Source organism: Periophthalmus magnuspinnatus, chromosome 6 (assembly GCF_009829125.3).
Source record: "Periophthalmus magnuspinnatus isolate fPerMag1 chromosome 6, fPerMag1.2.pri, whole genome shotgun sequence".
NCBI classification, from domain to species: domain Eukaryota; kingdom Metazoa; phylum Chordata; class Actinopteri; order Gobiiformes; family Gobiidae; genus Periophthalmus; species Periophthalmus magnuspinnatus.
In genome coordinates this window covers 1,974,080-1,995,460 of record NC_047131.1, presented here as the reverse complement: position 1 = coordinate 1,995,460, position 21,381 = coordinate 1,974,080, and the positions used below count along the sequence as shown (strand labels likewise).

Sequence of the window (21,381 nt, the reverse complement as noted above, 5' to 3'; positions counted from 1 at the left end):
CAAATCAATGTTAGCTCTGATGTGCTAACTGCTCTGCTGTTTCCAAAGCTGCTGGAAAACTCCAAATGTCACTTGTTTATATTGGATAAGAACTCTCAGAATCTGATCATCAAGAGTAAAGACGACATCTTCACATCTTAGACCATGTTTGATGAAGTCTGCTGAAATGACACTAGAGTCAGATCAGTTCATCTCCAGCGCAGGTGAGCAGCAGAGGGAACTGTGACTGCGGCTCTCAAAACTCAGTCCAAATATTAAACTTTTTTATTTATTTATTTTTTACAGAAAATTCCAAGAGGACACGCAGATTATACAGGCAGCAGGTCCCTCAGACGAGACACAGCAGCTCACACTGTCTCCAGAACTGCTTACGCTTCTGTTTCAAGGTATGTGGAAAAAATGTGGACAAGGCCAAAGTCTGGTGTGTTATTTTGTTTTGGGAAATTTAAACTGAGACTCGTCACATCCTCAGACTTGTATTTGTTCACTGCACAAAAATATATTCTTAAAAACATATGTAAAAGACAGAAAAAAAGTCATAGTAAATGTGTCAAAAACGAGCAACATTCTCTGCCAGTGGATGAATTACACTTGTTCTAAGGAGTGTTGTGTTCTAAGGCTGAAAATCCTACTTGACAACACATTTTTCCACAATTTATATGAAAATAATTTGAAAAAAAACCCCCAAAAAAACATGTATTCAGACGTCTCAAATCAACATTATTACGTTATTGCTTTTTCAAATTCATATGATGTTCTAATTTGCCATATTTTCGATCTATTAAGTGAACCAAGCCCCCCAGACACCATTTTGTCAAACTGTCTCCAACACAAAAGGAACACTGACCTATTTATAACATGTCAGCAAATGAGGCTAGTTACTGTTGTTAATAATTGTGTTTTGGACAGAAGCGAAGGAACATGGAGCAGAGAGGAGCCACAGTGGAGCCCCAGCCCGACCCCACCACTGCGGGCGGCCTGAGAGAGCTGACCACCTCCTGGTTCATACAGACCCAGGCCCCCCGCATCAGCCACAATGGACTGCTCCCAAAATGGTTCCTCGGCTTCATCTCCAGAAAGTATGGAGACATTTAATAATATTATTATTTTATCAAATTAAGTTTATATATTATATTTGTAATATTTGTATTTATTTTATTTTGTATTTATTTATTTTATTTTTAATTTGATCTATTTATTTATTTTTGTTTTTATAGGCATAGTGTGTATTTGTTTCATTGGAATAAGGTTTATAGTAGCAGTAGTAGCTCAGTTAGTTGTGGCTATTGCCCACTAAGCAAACCACTTCACTCACCTTGTTTGTGTGCATGTGTGCGTGTAACTGTAGCATTATACTTAAAATCGTTAACATAACGTCAAACCAGGACATGCAACATGCACTGGGGTGGTCTGAAGAAAGTGACGCGGCCGGGATGAAAATCAGCTCCTCTAAATCTGAGGCCATGGTTCTTGAATGGAAAAAGGTGGCGCTCTCTCCATGTGGTGTAGTGTCTCTGCCTCAAGTCAAGTAGAAGAGGTGAAGTCTCTCGGGATCTTGTTCATGAGTGAGGGGAAGAAAGGGGTGTGAGATTGACAGTTGGATTGGTGCAGCGTTTGCAGTGATGCAGTCGCTGTATGGGACTGTTGTAGTGAAAAAAGAACTGAGTCCAAAGGCAAAGCTCTTGATTTATTGGTCAATCTACCCTCACCTATGGCCATGAGCTTTAGGTAATGACCGAAACGACAAGATGGCGGATACAAGTGGACTGGAAGCTCCCTTAAAAGTGAGGAGCTCGGCTGCACGGGAGGAGCTCAGAGTAGAGCCACTCCTCCTCCATGTGGAGAGGAGACAGCAAAGCCTTGAACATGTGGTCTTGATGTCTCCTGAACGCCTCCTGGGGAGGTATTAACGTCCTGCCAGGAGGAGGCAGTTGCTCAGGCAGTTGCCTCAGCAATCCACCCCAGATAAGAGGAAGAACATGGATGGATGACATATTCTTAACATTAACACATTTAAATACGTTTCCAACATTACTTTTATATATAGAACCAGTTACCTCTTGTTTAACTTTTTTTTTTTCCATTTCCAGAGATGCTGAAGACATTTTGAAAAATAAAGAAGTGGGCTGCTTTCTGATCCGCCTCAGTGACAAAGCGCTCGGATACATACTCTCCTATAAGTGAGTGCGATCAGTGTTTTCAACTGTGTACCCTTGGATTTTTACTTTATTTTGTTAATGTTGCCATGGTGTTTCAGAGGCAGGGACCGGTGTCGTCATTTTGTGATAAACGAGAGTGAATCGGGGGGGTTTGTTGTACATGGAGACAACATTCGGCACGCCACTGTATCTGAACTAGTGGAATACTATAAGGAAAAACCCATAGAGCCGTTCGGGGAATATCTGACTGCTTCCTGTTACATGGTGAGTCAGCTCCGTACACACGGCTCTGTGTGACACGGCTCTTTGAAGGAGGATAACATAACAATGATTACAATATAATCTAGAATATAACAATATAATTTATCTTTGTTAAGTGCTTTGTGCTGCAGTGGACCTGTGGATAACAATGGTGGTTCTTCTGATCTGGATTATGTTGAATCTGAACCTCAGGCAGATAACAGTCCCATTTTCACTTTAAGACCGTTTACTTGCATAGTTTAGTTTAGTTTATTGGTTTATTTTAACAGGTACCATGTGCTTTAAGAGATGCTTTACACCAGATTTAGCTAAAGCTCATCTCCATCTGCAGTCATCGGGCAGATTACAAACTATTAAAATCCATCCATCCATCCATCTACAATCAAACTTTGCATTCTCCCATTTTTTCATTCAAAAACATCACACTCCACATTTCCACAGACGATATAAGCTCCCGCATGGAAGTCAGCATTGACAGAGTGGACTCTGAGGCGTCCCTCAGGTCAGAGTTTCAGTCTGCCTGGAGCTTGTTCCATTCTTTAAAGCCCTTGTATGAGGCTGTCTGTGGAGGTCTTAAATGCTCTCCACTCCATAGATCCCAACAGGTCCACGGGAGCTAAGGACCTTGATCCAAATCTACTATTACTTCCCCATGTTTAATTCTGTAGTTACAAACACCTATATCTATATAAATATATATATATATATATATATATATATATATATATATATATATATATATATATATATATATATATATATATATATATATATATATATATATATATATATATATATATATATATATATATATATATATATATATATATATATATATATATATATATATATATATATATATATAAAAGCTATATATAAGCTACATATGAAAAAAAAGCTTTCCAAAGCTGTAATCCATTTGAAGGATATATAAAACTGGATAGCGCCACTGCAGCACTTAATAATGTGTAGCTAAACATACACTTATGTTATGTTATAATCACACCTGCTCCTGTTTTTAATGTTTCAAAAGGACATATGCAGGTATGTGGTCTGTTTTTGTTTGTATTGTTTGAACAGGGCTCATGAAAGAGTCTCTCACTGGGTTCTTCCTGGAGAAATAAAGATTAATAACTGATTATTTACAGAGATGCTGCAGGTTTTCCTTATATATGTTGTAATATTTAATATTGTTGTTTTCCAGGTTCAAAATGAAGACCTTTATGACACAATCCAGGTTAGCCCCAAAGAGCGGTCAGTGGCCACGGTCCATGCTCAAAAAGCTAAAAAAAAGATGAGTAACCGAGGATCAGAGCTCCAACTCGCTCAGCCCAGAGGAAGTGACCACTCATCACAGGTAGAGGGCAGCACACTGTTCATGTCTAATCATGTTTCATTATTAATATAAATGACTGTTGGGTCAACAGGAACTACCTCCTCTTCCTCGAAGGAGCAAACATTTGGAAAATGGCACGGAGAGCCAGGATAATGTTTGCTACGCTCAGGTCAGACGTAAAAAGCTTAAAGATCGAGAAGTGAAGAGAGACGGTCCGTCCAGACCCCAGTCCCTGTACTCGGAGGTGGAGCTGCTGGACAGCCGCAGTCGATCTCTGCCTCTCCTGCTCAACAGCAGTGATGAACAGAACTACCGGCTCAGTATCACCCCCCCAAGGCTCGAAAGAGATACTCCCAGCCCCGAGCCCTCACACAGACTGGACGTGTGCTGGCCAACCCCTCCCAGCTCTGACCCTGGCACCAGAGAAGAAGACGGAGGGGTGTACGCCGAGGTCCTCGGGCCACACCGCCTACAGGACGACACATATGAACAGATACCAGACAGCAGCAACCCGTATGAGCCTGTGGGGCGCCTCAGGGCCCAGCATGAACGAAAAGTAAGTTTATCACATACAAGATCACATACAATATCATGTACAAGATCACATAGAAGATCACGTACTAGATTGTGTACTAGATCACGTAAAGATCACCTACAAAATCACATAAAGATCACATACAAGATGGACTCAGGTCACACACTTCCTCTTCTGTTCTGTCTCTGCTCAGAGATTATTATTTCAGTTCATTTCTGGGCCTATATATGTTCCTGCTTCTCTCTTTCAGAATGAAAAGTGGAAGCGTCTCTTTCCTGAAGTCAAAAGAAAATGGTGAGAGGCACTGCATGTGACACTATGGCTGATTCTGAGAGCAGGTGTTTGTGAGGGAGACTCAGCTTCTGATGAACTAAAATGAATAATTTAAATGTAAGAAATATTTTATGATTAAATGCATTTTTAAATTACATTGGTCTGATTTTCATTACATGTCCTGAAATGCTGATCTAACTGTTTTTACAGCTGCTTTGTGATCCTGGTGTCATTATTTCACCACAGCGCCCTCTGCTGGTAATGAAAATAATGTTCGCGCAGCTGGTGTGGTGTGTTTTAAATGATGGTGTCTGGTTGCATGTGTTTAAAGGGGTTTTCCTATCGACTTTATAAGTACATTCATAAATATATCCTATCATGTCCAGATGAGATTAGGGGCCGCTCGAGAACGCTGAGGAGGCACATTTTTTACACAGCCGTTCTTCTTCAGCTCCCATAATGCACTGGTGTGTGGGTCTCCATCATGTTAAATATGCAGGTCATCAACTTGGCTATGAGTTAAAGTGAATGGAACAGCCTGGTCCCAGCACTGGTCATAACAACAACAAGCATCAGCAGAAAAACTATTATAAGAGAATGTCATTATGAGAGAACGTTATTATGAGACAGGGAGCAGAGATGTTTGGCCCAGAGAAGTCACAACTACCTGTTTAAAAATGTACTTCAACAGTAAAAAGTAAAAGTATTTCACACAGATTTTGAAATTTAATCAAGCGTCAAATGTGGTGATTTTGATAAAGATTTGAGCTGAATTTTGTTCAACAGAAACAACTGAATACATATTTTTTTCTGTTTTTCTTTGTATAATTTAGTTTTGTTCAAATTAAAAATAAACCCTCAGCCTTTTCAGCAGGTCAGACAATGATATAAAATATTTTTACTTTTCAGTCCAGTTCAGAAATGTAGTGGAGTAAAAAGGACAGATACTGCTCTCAAATGTAGTTAAGTAAAAAGTATCCACTGTAAAATGCCTGATTGTCTGTTATTAATGACACAATAGTAAAATAAAAACCCCAGGATCATGAAGAGCGGGTTAATATGAACATTTTAAGACCAAAATAATGAGGCTGACAGCAGCAGTTATAGGAAGAGGGGCCAGTTTTTTAATGTAAAGTGAATTGGAGCCAGAGTCGATGTTTTCTGTTTAGAAGGTAGCGGCTAGCACAGACACGGGCAAACTACGGCCCGGGGGTCACACACAGCCTGTTGGGCTTGTTAATCTGGCCCGCCAAAGAAGACCAAATTATATTAAAATAGGTAAAGGTAAACCTTAGTTTACCTGCTGTGTTTTTCAAGTTTTTTTTCTGTTTATTTAACTGAAATTTCATAAATGAATTATTAATTTAATGAATCCATTTGGAAAACAATTTGTACAATGAGCCTTGCATATTCATGCTTTGCTACAAGTTACTGGCCAAATCTCTAATGTAATATATATATATATATATATATATTGCAGCATAAAAATATGCTGCAAAAAAATTACACAAAAACAACCAAGGGGAAAGTAAAAGACCTTTATTTAAAATGCATGAAATGATACAAAAATAATCTTACTTTTTCCAATCACCCAATAAATGGTAAATAGTTACATTTTTATACAGCACTTTTTCACCTTCAAGGCTCAAAGCGCTTTACATCAAGAAACCACTCACCCATTCACACACACACTCACACACACATTCACACACCAGTGTACCGTACCACTAATGTTTCCGTCGAGAGCGGGATTTGAATCACCAACCTTTGGATCAGTGGACAAACACTATCTGCTGTCACATATGTTGGGAGTACAGCCCTCAGTGAGTTAGGTTTTTTTTTTGGTTTCGTACATTATTGCTTGAACATAAAAACATTTATAAGCCCTTTTTCTCATATTGGAATTTAAGTTATGCATCCACTGTTCGAAAAAGTCACTAAAGAAATTCTTTCCTGGTTGTTGTTCTTTTAAAAGTCCTTATTTTTAGCATTGTCAGTGTCGGTTTTTACCATCTCCAACCAGAGGAGGTGTCGTGTCCAGCACAGACGGAGGTAGGTTGTTAAATCTTCCTCAGAGCCCTTTAGATTCTTATGTGGAAAGTGCTGGAAAAAGACATTTCATAGTAAGTACAAACATAAAGTAAGTGTACCCTTAAACCATAGACTGTATATATAAATGGATATAACTAATGTGCTGCCGCGTTTCAAATTGGAGGTGATTACAGGTGTCATCGACTCTGGCTCCAATTCACTTTACATTGAAAAACTGTGTCCCCTCTCTCTGTAACTGCTGTTGTCAAACTCGTCATTTCTTAAATGTTCAGATTAAACTGCTTTATATGACCCTGGGGTTTTTATTTCACTATTGTGTCAAGAAATCAAGATATGAACATTAATAACAGACAAATCAGGCGCTGTCTTTCCCCTGAGGTCGCTCCCACCAGCGTTAGCAAAAGGTTTGATTGACGGCTTTGCTAAGCGCCTGCTCCCTGCTAAACCAGTGGTGTGGGCAGCAAGGGGGGTTACTTTGAACAGCCCTCTGGATTGGCTTTTGGTTGCTATGACACTCGCAGTCGGAATTCCAAATATGGAACTGGGCTCCAAATTGGCCGCTATAACTACTCTAGCCTCGATGAGCTTCATTTGACTGGGGCCGAATACTATGAGTGACGTCAAACTCACTTATCCACATTATACACTCTACACCTTAAGCCCGAGCTCTGTGCTGTACCTGAGGAAGTCTGGGGCTCTGGAGATCATGTTCTCAAAGTCAGAGTAGGACAGTTTGCTGTCTCCGTCCAGGTCGGCCTCCTCGATGGTCTTCTCACAGACCAGCTGTACCTCCTCTGGCGTCAGCTCCTCCTTCGTCAGCTTGTTCAGGACCTTCTCCAGATCTTCTTTGCACAAGTAGTTATCCACATTGTAATCTGTGGACCAGAGCAAAGATAGTGGTAATACTGTGCTCTGATATTGATACTTCTCAAAAACGTCACGCTGGGGGTGTTCTACATGTATCTCTATGCTGGAATGTTCACATATTAGCAAACATTGTCAGAAACATTTTTAGTGTGAAAACTCAAGAAAAAATACAAAATGTAGGGTAACAGTGGCTCGATTGGTACAGTGCTCATCCTCTGATCTGATGGCTGGCGGTTTGAATCATATTCTCGACATAAACGTCATTGATTGAGTGGGCAGATTGACTCACAGGTTGGCGGTTTGATTCCAGCTCCCACAGATGAAGACTGTCATTGTGTCTTTGGGCAAGACACTTAACCCACCTCGCCCCAGTGTCTGTGTACAGTGGTGTGTGAATGTGTGTGTGTGTGTGTGTGTGAGTGGGGGTGTGTGTGTGAATGTGTGGGTGGGTGAGTGGTTCTTTGATGTAAAGTGCTTTGAGACTTGAAGGTGGAAAAGCGCTGTATAAAAGTGTGACTATTTACCATAACCAAAATGTATTTAAACAGCACATTTCCAGGAGCCTGTGATCAACCTGAGTGTTCACAGAAAGACTCACTGAAAAACTGTTGGCTTATGCTAATGCTTGTGAATGTAATTTTACTTGAGAGGGACTTGTTTAACAGCACAAATCAGCTCACCTGTTGTAGCTCCAGCTAAGTCAGTTCTTTATGGTCAGATTGTGTTAAACAAGTCCCTCTGAAGTAACATTACAGTCATGATAACCGATGAACATCCTGCTCTACATGTAGACCACCCCCAGTATGATGTCACTGCAAAGCATCAATAGTCCATAATTGCTCCTCTGTATATATATTACACACATGATTACCATATATTTTGAAGGCGTATATTGCCTTCAGTTCCCTTGGAGCCGTTTCGCTGAGCACTGAGAACATGTCCACGAACTCATTAAAGCTCAGGTTCCCAGCGCCATCTTCAGAGAACGACTCCACAATCCTGTTACGGAATGGATTCTCCTGCAGACAAATACAGAAGGATGTGTTCATGGTGAGAAGCCGTAAATGAGTTTTGATCCTGCTTGTAAAAGTTGAATAATAAAGACAAAGACAACAGTTACTACAGTTACTACACAACTAGGACCTAGTAAATATAACTATAACTATAGTGTACCTGATCCAAACTGAAATGTCAGCATTAGTGTCTTTACAGTTCATATTAAAATTATTAAATGACCAACATGTTGAGTAAACGTATTTAATTGTACTTATTTATCTTTAGTTCAACAGGGGGAAGCCAATGAGAGACCAGACTCTGTCTCATGAGCCCTGTTCAAAAACAGAACATTACAAAAAAAAACAAAAAAACAACAGATACCTGCCCAGGTCCATTTAAAACATTAAAAACAGGAGCAGGTGGGATTATAAATGTTTATCTCCACATTATTAAAGTGCTGCAGTGGCTCCAGTTTTACATGTCCTTCAAATGGATTCCATTTCCGGGAAGCAAAAAGATCAAAAGCTTTTTTCCAGTTTCAGTTCTAGTACGGTCAGTTTTTAGACAGAGACAATAATGAGATCTTGGATTAAAAGTTCAACAAGCAGGTAAGGTATTGAGTCAGTCTGTCATCGTATTCCCATAAATACATTTAATAAATACATTTATACAGTGTTGTTCTCTTCTGACAGATAGCGACGGCCAACCTACTTTTCAATAGAGTGAACAGTGATGGGTTTAAACTCATGACCTTATGAAATGAAGGGCTGAGTGAAAGAGTCTAAAGGTTTAAAGTAGAGTCTGAAGTCTCCATGTGGATTATATCTATATGTTTATTATATCTACAGAATCCAGAACAGAGATGTAATTCTGTAATTCAATGGGAGATGAGGTTTGTTTCTATAATAAAATGATATTTGATATAATTATGTTTGAGTGATGCACCTTGAGTTCCGGCATGTTGACTATCAAAGCCAAAGGGATTTTACACTCAGGGTCATTGGTGTAATCCATTGGAACCAAGTGTGGAGCCAGCTCATGGTATCGGCCGTGCAGCCTGCAGGCAAAAGAGCCGTGTTACATCAACACAGAGACATCATCCACATAAAAAAAACCACATGTCCCGAAGAATAGGCTCTGTTTGAAACATATAATGTTTATTTTCTATTCAGTCTCATCATTGTGGTGTAAACTGTGAGGGTCACAGTTCATAAACATTAAATAACATTTATTTAAACATAAACATAACAGACTTAGCAATATATATAAAAGAGAATTGAGCAAATCTCATAATAAAACTAAACTGAGGTACTATTTTGAGGTGTCTGTACTTTGCTTGAGTACTTTTACAGTGTATACATTTTACTTCTACTTTTACTTCAGTACATTTGAGAGCAGTATCTTTCTACTCCACTACATTTCTGAACTGGAATGAAAAGTAAAAGTATTTTTTATTATTATTATTGTGTGAGACCCGCTGAAAAGGCTGAGGATTTATTTTTAACACGTTCATAATTTGAGCAAAACAAAAATATACAAATAAAAACTGAAAAAAACGATCGATTCAATTGTTTCTGTTGAACAAAATTCAGCTCAAAATCACCACATGTGAAGCATTATAAGACTCAAAATCTGTGTGAAATACTTTTTGCTCTTTAAGTACGTTTTTAAACTGGTCCTTAAATACTTTTACTTAAGTAGATTTTTATGTGATACTTTTATTTGAGTATTTTTTTGCTCCAGTATCTATACTTTTCCTTAAGTAACCACCACTACATTTCTGTGAGTGTTTGACTCATGTGGAAGAGTTCTCACTCAGTGAGAGATGTTGAAATTTGACCTTTGACCTTTCGGAGCAGTGATAAACAGCATTACGACACTTTACTAAAGATTACATCACACTTTTCTGCTGAATTTAGAGCTGCAGGAAGCCACAGACTTTTGATAAACATCCAGCTGGTTTCATATAAACAAATTCAGTTATAAGGTTCAACTCAGAGCTGTGGAGATGTAAACAGTTACACAATCCTACATACATTTAAAAATATGTCTGGATTTTAAATATACTTTACGTTTTTTGGCAATCTGTATAAAGAAGTGAGTGTGACGTCACCCACAGAGTTTGACTCCAGTCAAATGAAGCTCATTGAGGCTAAACCGCTGGTTTAGCAGGGAGTGGGCGCTTAGCAACACTGTCAATCAAACCTGTCGCTAACGCAAGCGGAAGTAACCTCGGGGAAAGAAGGTGCCTGAGGTCTGGATTAATACGAACATTTAAGAACAAAGTGATGAGTCTGACAGCAGCAGTTACAGAGAGAGGGTACACAGTTTTCTAAATTAAAGTGAATTGGAGCCAGAGTCGATGGAGTTGGATGGAGCTATGTATTTGAAAGGTGGAGGCTAGTGGGTTAGCTATGTCCATTTATATACATATATACACAGTATATTTACAGTATATACACTGTATCACTTTCAACTGGAGCTTTTATATTCAATACTGATGAAAGTTTAAACTTAGAAAACTGACAGAAAATAAAATTAAGTAATTATGTCCTAAAAAACACAAAAAACAGCGACTGACCTGAGGATTTCTTTGCGAGTGAAGAAAGTGCAGTCCTGAAAAACAAAATGATAATAACATAATCATGGAAACTCCAAATACTATTTTCTGATCTCTGTTCTAATGTTGTTTCCTCATCACAAACAGACCTGGAGTTATGTTTTGTTTCATTCACACATGTTTAACACACAAACCCTGCATATTTAGGCGGATTTCTTCAGAAAACCCTCTGTTCCACCTTGTGATGTCATCATGTGGTAATACAGGAAGTGCTCCACTGTGTTTTTAAACTCCATACACCTTCATTAGAATCATTTGGATCATTTCAGCCCTGGAATTGCCAGTCTCTACTGACCTAAAGGTAAAAGGAGCTGTTCACTTGTACTTGATATAGATAAAGGGTTACTCAAATGTGTGACTGAAACAAAACACAACTCTTTACTACTACTGTACTACTACTACTTTTACTTAATTACTTTCCACCACTGGACCATGGTATACACGGATTGTTGTTTAATAATGACTTATCTTTGTGCGTTTGGTGAATTCTGTAGGAAACAAAACATTTATAAGTGGATTTGTCTCAAACTGAGCAGCTCTGAGTGGATCAGATTACTGCAGTGAGCAGAAGTCTCCTGAGACTAAAGTTTCAGCGCGTGTCAGCAGCTTCTCATTAAAAATACATCTGCACCTCATTTGATCACATTGTATAATATATTCTAGACTGTGATGATGTCATACTCTGCGATGGAGGAGCCAGGTTTCCCTATTGATTATACTGTGCTTTACTATGAATTATCCAAATGCTGAAACTGATTATTTCTATTACTGACTAGTCCCAAGAACTCACTGTATTATAAACTGCATTTGATTATTATTGTTATTAGTAGTAGTAGTAGTAGTATTAATAATAATAATAATCATCTGTTGATAGGTTTCAGGTTCCTGTTATATGTGACATTTTCAAGACTTTTCACAATTTATAATTTACAGCTGATGTCATCCACATTCCCCACGGTTGTGATGCTAACCGTAGACACTGGTCTGTCTGAAGCTCTGTTACTCAAGTCTGACTTTAATCTGAGCTTTGTTTTAACACAATCTGCCCATAAAGAACCTAGTTAGCTGAACTACAACAGGTGAGTTGATTTGTGCTGTTAAACAAGTCCCTCTCAAATAATTACAGTCACAAACTAGCAAGCATTAGCCAACAGTTTTTCAGTGAGTCACTCTCACTTTTTTGTGTAAAATCAAACTCCTACACAGGACCATGAACGCTCAGACTGATCATAGGCTCCTTAACTTGTGCCCTCTAAATCCATTTTGGATTTTTGTCAGGAGTTTTCAGACTTTTGGACAGTGTTTTGCGTGTGAAGATTCCGCCATAGAGATCTATGTAGAACACCCCCATCATGACATCACCACAAAGTATCAATTGCAAAAAGCTATATTATTTAGTTTTAAATTGCTAATAGTTATGATACCAGTCGTAGTTTTTCCATAGTAACAGATACTGTACCTGGTAGGCATCGAGCTGCTCATCAGTGAATATGGTTTGCTTGTTCCCCATCCTGCCACCAGAGCGTTAGGTTTGTACACATTCACATCACAGAATAACAACAGCCTCCTCTTGAGTGACGACATTTAGGATCCAGGGTAAAGGGACCGTCTCAGAATCCACTGATCTTCACTGTAAACTCCATGATGTTGAAGCCCAAAAACATGGTGTCCAGGTTCCGCTTTGTGTGGAGTCTCGGAGAGCCTGGGGGAATGTGTGCAGTGAAAATAGAGATCGGCTCTTTAAGCAGCAGCATAACAAACCAGAAGCAGAAGAAATAAATAAATAATCAGCTGGAACCAACAGGGCGGAGAGTCTCAAACTGCATGAGCCAAATTGTTTTACACACAGAACAGACAGCACAGGAATCAGAGGCTAAAATACAAGGCATACATGAACTCTCTTTACAATAAAATAAAAAAAAAACAAATACATAGACAATTGATAAGATATATTAATTCAACTTATTCTATTGTCCTCAGTGGTTTCCAAAGTGTTTTACCTCATTTAACACACCTCTATATGGGCTCTATTAGACACACGAAGCACATCGAGACGGGACTGGATTTCTCGCTGTTTCGCTGTAGCAGAGCCTCATCAATGGTTTAATCACATCTGTATCTTTTGCTTTAGTTCAGTAATGTCCCGTATTTTTGTTCCATACTCGATATCTTTAACATAGCCCCATAGACAGAAATCCGGTGAACGCGGTGGACACAGGACGGGTCCATCCCTTCCAATCCAACAGTCTGGAAATGTTTGAGGAACTCACCAACATCCAGACTCCAGTGTGATAGGACCATCTGCTGGTGAATGCTGGTTGGTTGAAGGTCCTGCAGTTGTGGTGCCACAAATTCAGTCAAATGATTGAGATCGGCATCTGCAGTAACTGATCTCTGGAAGCAAAATGGACCAATAAATCAATTCCACATGTAATTAAAAACTTTTGCAAACACTAAGTACAACAGAACAAATGTAATCAACATATCTTATCAACTGCCTTTGTCATTAAATTTGTAAATTGTAAAAAGACTTTATGGACACCCTGTATTATGCTGCATTGTGCTTAGATTAATGTTAAAGTAAATGGCTATGTGTTTTGAAATTACAATAGCAGCTACATGTACAAATTGTAAGTAAAAGTAGGTCTAAGTAACCTGCATGAACATATTTAAACATACATTTAATAATAATGTAATAAAAAAGTTGTATAACTAGATTAAAAAGTGAAGAAGAATTTATCATTTAAAAGGCACATATTACCCTGTTTTCTGATCTATGTTATTATTACAATGTTGTTTCCTCATCATGAACAGAGCTGTGTTTTGTTTCATTCACACATGTTTAATGTTTAAGCATATGAGTTCTTCTTTCTTTCTTTATTCTGTATTTGTCAGGGACTATGTACAAATTCATTAATCTTTCAAAAGAAGACATGAAGAAGAGATGATTTATACCCGATTTAGCTGCTGTTACTTTCCATGTGCAGTCCCTGAGCAGGTGAACACACATTAAAATGCACATTTCATTACAATTACAAGACAAACAGTTCATCATTCACATTAGCAAGAAAATAAAATAAATGTCCCCATGCCCAATACTGTTTTCTACAGTCCAAACCAATATAAAAAATCATTATATGCAGGTGAAACATTATTATATAATGTTTCACCTGCACATTATATTACAGTGAAACAGAACAATATAAATTAACTAGACTGATGTGGACACGTTTGATAATCTAAAATGTAGTTTTTCAAATTTCTAATAAAATTATTCAAATCTACAGACAGTTTCAGAGTCTAGAGCTGATTCTCTGAGGGTCTGAAATGAAAAGGCGGTTGAGCAAAGGCCGAGGATCTTTCTGGACCTGTGCATTGGGGAGTTTGTTCGGAACAAAGTTTAATACATTTTTTCAAAGTAGGTGGAGCTGCAGTATTAATAATTTTGAATATATTTCTTAGATTTGAATAGAAAAATAAATTGTTGTAACTGTACATTTTATATTTACTTAGGATATTACAGTGGTGATAATGAAGGGTTTTTTTATCGAGTGCCCTTAATGCCTGATTGTAGATGGATCTGAGAGGTTTGAGCTGATCTCATTGACCTGAGCAGGACACACAGTAGGTCATGTGTGGGATCATCATGGCAGAGAAATACATGAATTCTGAGTTCTTCTCTAAAACAGAAAACACTCTGTTGCATCTTGTGGTGTCATTTGGATGATTTTACACCTGGAATCTCTACTGAACTAATAGTAAAAGCTTTTCAAGTAGCTGCAGACTTGAAAACTACCACTTCATGACATGACAAGGTGGAATAGAGCATTTTGAGCTTTGGCGATGTAGACAAATTAATAATAAAGTGTTACTCAAACATGTGTGAATGGAACAATACACAACCCCAGGTCTGTTTTTTTGATGAGGAGACAACATTATAGCATCATAAAATAGCGTGATATGAGCTCTTTAAGTTACATTATATTTAAAAGATCACTTCAACACTGTGTTCACGTTTGTTTTCTCCAAAGGCTCAAACCCAAAACCTGTTGCACACAAAATAAAAACTTCACCAAACATGTCTCCCTCATTACAGCCCTGTCCTGGGTCTGTCCTCGGCCTGTGTGTGCCCTTTACCCGCCTCCTCCATCCTCTCCTCCATCCTCTCCTCCATCCTCTCCTCCGGGCTAATCCCTGGAGCTGATGCGCCGCAGAGGAGGCTGAGGTCCGTATCCACCTGCAGTGCGGTCCGTGCCTGGTCCTGGTCACATCCTGGACACACACATTTTTTTACTCCACCAAAAACGACACCTCCCCACCTTAATGTGAATGTTTTAAACCGTGAAAAGCCACAGTTGCCTGCCATGGAGCCGAAGCGTGACAAGAGCCATGGTAAGTTCAGACGGGCGGACGACGTTTGGCGGTTGCTAGGTGAGAACGTTAGCTGAGGCTATGCTAGCAGTTAGCTTGTGTCAAAGTTGGATTTACCGCGGACTAAATGCACAAATTCACCGCATTATTAATAGAGAATTATGCTCAAATTCGGCAGAACGTGTTATGAATAATTAAATGTCCAGAGGCACGAAGCTAGAGACGTGTTGCTACGTGTTGCTACTCATAGTTAGCCGCTGACCCCCTCTGCTGGGGCTATGGACACAGTGCTGTAGTGAAGGGTGGTCCACGCTGACAAGAGCATCCAAGTCTCTAAGCAGTGCAAATACAACACTCTTTTATTAAGTGTCATTATTTTATTTGCAAAAAATGAGGGTGGAAACTCTTTTGCATGAAATGAAGTTGCAATGTGCCCTTTTTCACCTCTGTAGACCCGAGCCCGAGTATATTTGTGCTATCATTATGCACTAAATAAACAACAGTTGCATTTAGGTTGGTAGCACTGATGGATTAAACAGGTAATGCCAGAAATAGCCCTCCTCATCCACTGAGCTGTGACCCTCCCCACGTATGAGTGCACTCCCACATGAGCTTATGTAGTGCATTAAACAGTTATGGTTCATGGGGGATTGGAGTCTTTGCAGAGTCCATCCTCCACAACACAAAACATGCTTCCAATGATGTTACAGTACATTTCTGATCTCTGTTCTAATGTTTCCTCATCACAAACAGACCTGGAGTTGTGTTTTATTTCATTCACACATGTTTAACCCACAAACCCTTCATATTTACGCTGAGTTTTTTTCTCTCAAACTGAAAACACTCTGTTCCACCTTGTGATGTCATCATGTGGTAATACAGGAAGTGCTCCGCTGTGTTTTTAAACTCCATACACCTTCACTAGAATCATTTGCATGATTTCAGCTCAGGAATTCCTAATCTCCACTGAGCTAAAGGTAAAAGGAGCTGTTAACTTGAAAACTGCCACTTCATGACATGACAAGGTGGAAAAGAGCATTTTGAGCTTTGGAGATGTAGACAGACTAATAACAAAGTGCTACTTAAACATTTGTGAATGAAACAAAATACAACTCCAGGTCTGTTTTTGAGGAGGGAACAGCATTAGAACATGGAGCTCACAGGAGTCAGTTTTGTGTAACATAGGACCTTTAAAGACTTCTATTCTTGCTGTTTCTCAGATGGGGACCAGGAGAGGATATCGCCAGTGCTCCTCAAATCACGCACAGGAGAATTTGACCTGGAATCAATACTTTTTCTAAAATTGAGAAATCTAGGTGAGCTGGAGTCCATTTTGTTTTTTGTTTTATAAACTATTTACATTTCCTATTTCCTATTTCCATGTCCTTTTAAGATAAGATGAGATATGCCTTTATTAGTCCCACAGTGGGGAAATTTCAATGTTGCACCGCACAGTTAAAGAACAGAAGGAAAATGGTACATGCAATAAAACAAGATAACAGATAAATAGCTTAAAATAAAAATAAAAAATAGACTTAAAAATAAACTAAAAATAGACTCTAATGTAACATTTTTATCTGTCTATCAGGGATCCACGACCTTGGATGCATTGGGGAGTGCATTAATCTGGAGAGACTGGACCTATCTGGAAATAACATCACAAACTTAGCTCCTTTGGCTTCTCTTCGGCTCCTTTCTGTTTTGAACCTGTGTGCAAACCGCATTTCTAACTTAGGTCAGTATTTCAACCTTTACTATTTCTGTCTGAATGCAGGAGGGCAAAGTTAACTACAAACTACAACTACTGGTCAAAAGTTTGGATGCACCCTCTCATTCAGTGTTTGCTTTTTTTTTCTTTGTTTTGACTTGATTGATTTTCTTTACACACAGAAGACATCAGACATATGAAGCAAGATATGTGGAATTATGTAGTAATAGGTAAATAACAAGTCAAATCCTCAAAGTAGCCACCCTTTGCTTTGTCAAACAATATTAAGTAGACACATAAAAAATATTCCGGTATAAAGATTTTTAGTTAAATAAAAAACAAAGAATGAGAGGGTGGGTTCAAACTTTTAGCTTGTGTTTTAAAAAAAAAGTTTGGACGCACCCTTCTTCTGTATTTGTCAGGGAACATGTAATTCATTAATCTGAAAAAAGAAAAGATGTATAGTCCCTGGGCAGGTGAACACATAATTTCATTACAATGACATTATAAGACTAACAATTCATCATTAACATTAGCAGTTAATTACAATAAAATGTCCCCATGTCCAATACATGATGTTTCCTACAGTCCAACCCAGTTTTAAAAATCATTATATGCAGGTTTTTACAGTGAACAGTATAAATGAACCATGACTGATGTCTACATATTTGCAAATGTGCTTTTTCAAATTTCTAGTAATTGTCATTGTATGTTTGTTGTTTGTTTTGTTTTTGTTTTTTTTTACTACATTTTATATACATACATAAGACATCAAATATATGATACAAGATATATGGAATAATGCAGCAAAGAAAAAAATGTAATAACTCAATATTTTTTGACAAAGCAAAGGGTGAATACTTTGAGGATTTGAAAATAAAATGTAAAAAAATATATTTAATAGAGTTTAAACTTTTTTTCTTACTGCATAATTCCATATATCTGATTGATATCTTCTGTGTATATATAAAATATAGAAAGTAGTAAAAATAAATAAAAAAAACAAAGAGTGAGAGGGTGTCTAAACTTTTGGCTGGTAGCGCACACGCAGGTCTGTCACTATCATCATTATATCCACTTATCGTTCTATATTTATCATGTGTTGCTTTTTTTTTGCTCTACTGGGACATTTTTGGTTATTTCTTGTCTATATGATCAGATTTAATCCGAATTTGAATTAATAACTTGTCTGACTCATTACAGACTCAAACTAACGACTGAAGTGTTTCATTCTGCTGTTTATTTATTTCAGTTTGTGATTTTTAGAGTTATAATTTTTTTTTTTGTAGTTTAAATCTGCTTCCGGGTTTTTGTGTCAGTGGCATAAATGAGTTTTAATATTATCGATTAGCGTCTATATTTATTTCAGCAATATATTGAACCTGAGAATGTGTGATTGTGACAAACCTGCGTACATGTATTTCTTACTTTGATGTAACTTGCTCTTTATGACAAAATAAACAAAATAAGTTCATGACTTTTCTACTCACAGATCCACTGCGCAGTTGTGAATCTTTACAGAACTTAAACTTGGCTGGTAATGTTCTGAACAGGTACAGCAGTGATGATTGTCATGATGAGTAAACTGTGTGTTACAGATATGATTTTGTTTTGTTGTTTCAGCTTTGAATGCCTTTACGCCCTTCAGTCTCTGAGAAAACTTGAAAACATTCGCCTTAAAGACAACACATACAATTACTCCAACCCAGGTATTCACACATCCCCATGACAGTTATTAGTGATGGGACTTCTGGATCTTTTCTGAGATCTGAATCTTGGATCATTTCAAAGAGCTGTTCAAAGGATTGTCTCTTTTGCTATGTATTTGTATGACAGAACCCAAAGTGAGAACTCATTTTATCAACAAACTGATCAGAGAGAAACAACCAAGGCTCAGATGTGTTTAAAATGGATCAAACTGAGAGTGGGAGACCATTGTCAATCAATCTCCTCCATACCGTGTCTCCTGTACAGTACAGAATGTGTTCAGCCAAATTTACATAAATGTTGAATCGACACTACAGCGGAGCAACGCCAGGACGAAGAGGCACGATCAGAGGAACTGTGAAATACACAAGAGTCACTACTAATTAATTAAACAAGAGAGAAATGTGAGAAAATGTTGTCTTTCTGAGAGAAGTGTATAAAGTGTGTGGTGAGGGGTTTTACAGCCTTAAAACATATAATAATAATAATCGTAAAAAATAAAGCAGACTACTTCGCAGATTTTGCCTATTTTTAGAATGTAACCCCCACGAAAAACGAGGGACCACTGTAAAAATAGTAATACCCTTTTAAAACTATTATGATGTCAGGTATGTTTTCTGTGTTCAAAGTTCTCACTCATGTTACTGCCCTGCTCCTGTGATGATTCTGGTGTTGGTTCATTATAAAAACGCGTAAAATTAGAGTGATTAGAAAGAGTCAGTTCTTTTAAAAATGAGATCTGGTTCCAAGCGTTCACATTAAGGAGCTGTTCCAAAGAGCTGACTCGTTCACAAACGTCACATCTCTGGCAGTTATAAAAGACGTATTCTCTGTTTGTTCAGTCTGCAGAAGCACGGCTTACAGGGCTCATGTTTTAGAAATATTCCCCAACATCAAGGTGTTGGACGGTAAGTATGAAATGAGCCATTGACCTGCCTTTGTTTTGCTTTGTTAGTTTCCTCATAAGAGTTCTATCTCCAGGTGAAAGAGTGGTGGGCCGTGGAAGTGATTTGTACCAGTTATGTAAAGATATTGATGATACAATTAAAGGTGCAGTATGGAAGGTTTGGACAGGACCTGTATTTTTTTAGCGTAATAATAATAATGATGTTTGCGTTTGTGTTTTATAGCAGGCTCATACAAAAACGGGCAGCTCGTGGAGCACTCTGACTGTAAGCCTTGGGTTGAAGACAATTTCTGGGATATCAAGAGGTCTAATAACGCCATAGTGGACGAAGCGTATAAACAGTTCAATGGTTTGTCTGTGTTTCGTTTGTTCCAGGCAGTGGTGGAAGAAGGTAACAAAGTACAAATTGTAACGTACTGCACTGAAGTAGAATCTTTAGGTATCTGTACTTTAATTAAGTACATTTTACAGTGTGTACTTTTTACTTTTACTTCACAACATTTGAGAGCAGTATCTGTACTTTCTACTCCACTACATTTTTAACTGAAAAGTAGAAGTACTTTTATGATTATGATTTGAGGAATTATTTTGCATGTTCGTGAAAACATCCTGACTAAATATTTTATGTTCAAGCTTTGACTTTGAGCAAAACAAAAATACACAAAATTCATGAGAAAAATTAAGAAATTGATTTGTGTTGTTACAGTGACCAAAATATGGATAATCTTTAAATCAATATCACCACATTTACACTTTAACAAATGAACACTTACACACAATACTTTTACTCTTTAAGTACATTTTTAAACATTTTTAATACTTTTACTTAAGTAGATTTTTTCATGTGATAATTTTACTTTTATTTGAGTAACTTTTTACCTCTGTATCTGTACTTTTACTTAAGTAACTTCATCCACCACTGGTTACTGGTGTATCCATATTTGTTCATGATTCATATGATTTAACCATGGTGTGTTTTTCTCCAGATGTTCTTCATGAATGCAGGCTCCTGAACAACAGGGCCACACACGTCATCTCTCAAACGGAGAGGTCTATGAGCCTGAAAAAGCAGTCCAAGCAGTACGCCATCTGAGGGAGGTTATTAAAGACGCAAGCTGCTTTTTGTTTCATTATTCTAAGTCATGGCTCTAACTGTTGGTTTCAGCTTTACGCCCAAGTGTCGTTGGCAGCACACATGCTCTGCCACAGTGTCACACATTCATTTCTATGCAGTTCATTTACTGGAAGTGTGTGGTTTGAAACACTATTGCACAGTCTGCATTTTCTCCTACACCTGCTCCATGTTTGCTCACTCTGCTCACTTTACTTCAGTGAAATTAGTTAGGACCTATTTTATTTCCAAATATGGCACTGCTAGTGATGGGACTTTCAGCTTTGTGGGATCCAAATGTTTTGGATCCGTTCTCTTCAAAGAGCCATTTACTATTTAAATTTTTTGACAGAAGCCAATTTGAAAACAAGTCTTATTTACAATCAGACTAATCACGGAGAGAAACAACCAAGGCTCAGATGTGTTTAAAATGGTTCAAATTGAGATCGGGAAAGTTTACCCATCGAGATTGTGAAAA

At 38.0% G+C, this 21,381-nt stretch overlaps 3 protein-coding genes across 3 annotated transcripts; 2 read left to right on the top strand and 1 right to left on the bottom strand.

Moving 5' to 3' along the window:
* On the top strand, positions 1-4,652 carry LOC117372452 (SH2 domain-containing protein 7). The gene is made up of 8 exons (XM_033968268.2): positions 1-203; positions 286-386; positions 910-1,079; positions 2,091-2,180; positions 2,258-2,423; positions 3,625-3,777; positions 3,848-4,312; positions 4,542-4,652. The coding sequence occupies exons 1-8, from the start codon at positions 152-154 to the stop codon at positions 4,587-4,589; spliced, it is 1,245 nt and encodes a 414-aa protein (XP_033824159.2). The 5' UTR covers positions 1-151; the 3' UTR covers positions 4,590-4,652.
* A 1,435-nt stretch (positions 4,653-6,087) lies between these two features.
* On the bottom strand, positions 6,088-15,736 carry cib2 (calcium and integrin binding family member 2). The gene is made up of 8 exons (XM_033968385.2): positions 15,237-15,736; positions 13,370-13,493; positions 12,559-12,801; positions 11,061-11,095; positions 9,425-9,536; positions 8,355-8,502; positions 7,296-7,491; positions 6,088-6,667 (listed from the first exon to the last, which is right to left on the bottom strand). Exons 3-8 carry the CDS (start codon positions 12,607-12,609, stop codon positions 6,646-6,648), a joined length of 564 nt encoding a protein of 187 aa, XP_033824276.1. The 5' UTR covers positions 12,610-12,801; positions 13,370-13,493; positions 15,237-15,736; the 3' UTR covers positions 6,088-6,645.
* On the top strand, positions 15,290-21,105 carry lrrc61 (leucine rich repeat containing 61). Its single transcript, XM_033968207.2, has 9 exons — positions 15,290-15,491; positions 16,691-16,786; positions 17,059-17,205; positions 18,671-18,731; positions 18,802-18,887; positions 19,728-19,793; positions 19,867-19,935; positions 20,016-20,141; positions 20,779-21,105. Exons 1-9 carry the CDS (start codon positions 15,464-15,466, stop codon positions 20,883-20,885), a joined length of 786 nt encoding a protein of 261 aa, XP_033824098.1. The 5' UTR covers positions 15,290-15,463; the 3' UTR covers positions 20,886-21,105.
* Positions 21,106-21,381: the final 276 nt, after the last annotated feature.

Excerpts from the sequence above, each read along its gene's own strand:
- LOC117372452 (XM_033968268.2), top strand. The coding sequence starts at position 152 with ATGAAGTCTGCTGAAATGACACTAGAGTCAGATCAGTTCATCTCCAGC. Across the intron at positions 2,181-2,257 it reads GGATACATACTCTCCTATAA|AGGCAGGGACCGGTGTCGTC; the intron begins GTGAGTGCGATC and ends ATGGTGTTTCAG. Across the intron at positions 3,778-3,847 it reads GAAGTGACCACTCATCACAG|GAACTACCTCCTCTTCCTCG; the intron begins GTAGAGGGCAGC and ends TTGGGTCAACAG.
- cib2 (XM_033968385.2), bottom strand. The coding sequence starts at position 12,609 with ATGGGGAACAAGCAAACCATATTCACTGATGAGCAGCTCGATGCCTAC. Across the intron at positions 11,096-12,558 it reads AGCAGCTCGATGCCTACCAG|GACTGCACTTTCTTCACTCG; the intron begins GTACAGTATCTG and ends TTTGTTTTTCAG. Across the intron at positions 6,668-7,295 it reads AGAGCCCCAGACTTCCTCAG|CACTTTCCACATAAGAATCT; the intron begins GTACAGCACAGA and ends GTCTTTTTCCAG.
- lrrc61 (XM_033968207.2), top strand. The coding sequence starts at position 15,464 with ATGGAGCCGAAGCGTGACAAGAGCCATG. Across the intron at positions 16,787-17,058 it reads TCTAAAATTGAGAAATCTAG|GGATCCACGACCTTGGATGC; the intron begins GTGAGCTGGAGT and ends TCTGTCTATCAG. Across the intron at positions 20,142-20,778 it reads AGCGTATAAACAGTTCAATG|ATGTTCTTCATGAATGCAGG; the intron begins GTTTGTCTGTGT and ends GTTTTTCTCCAG.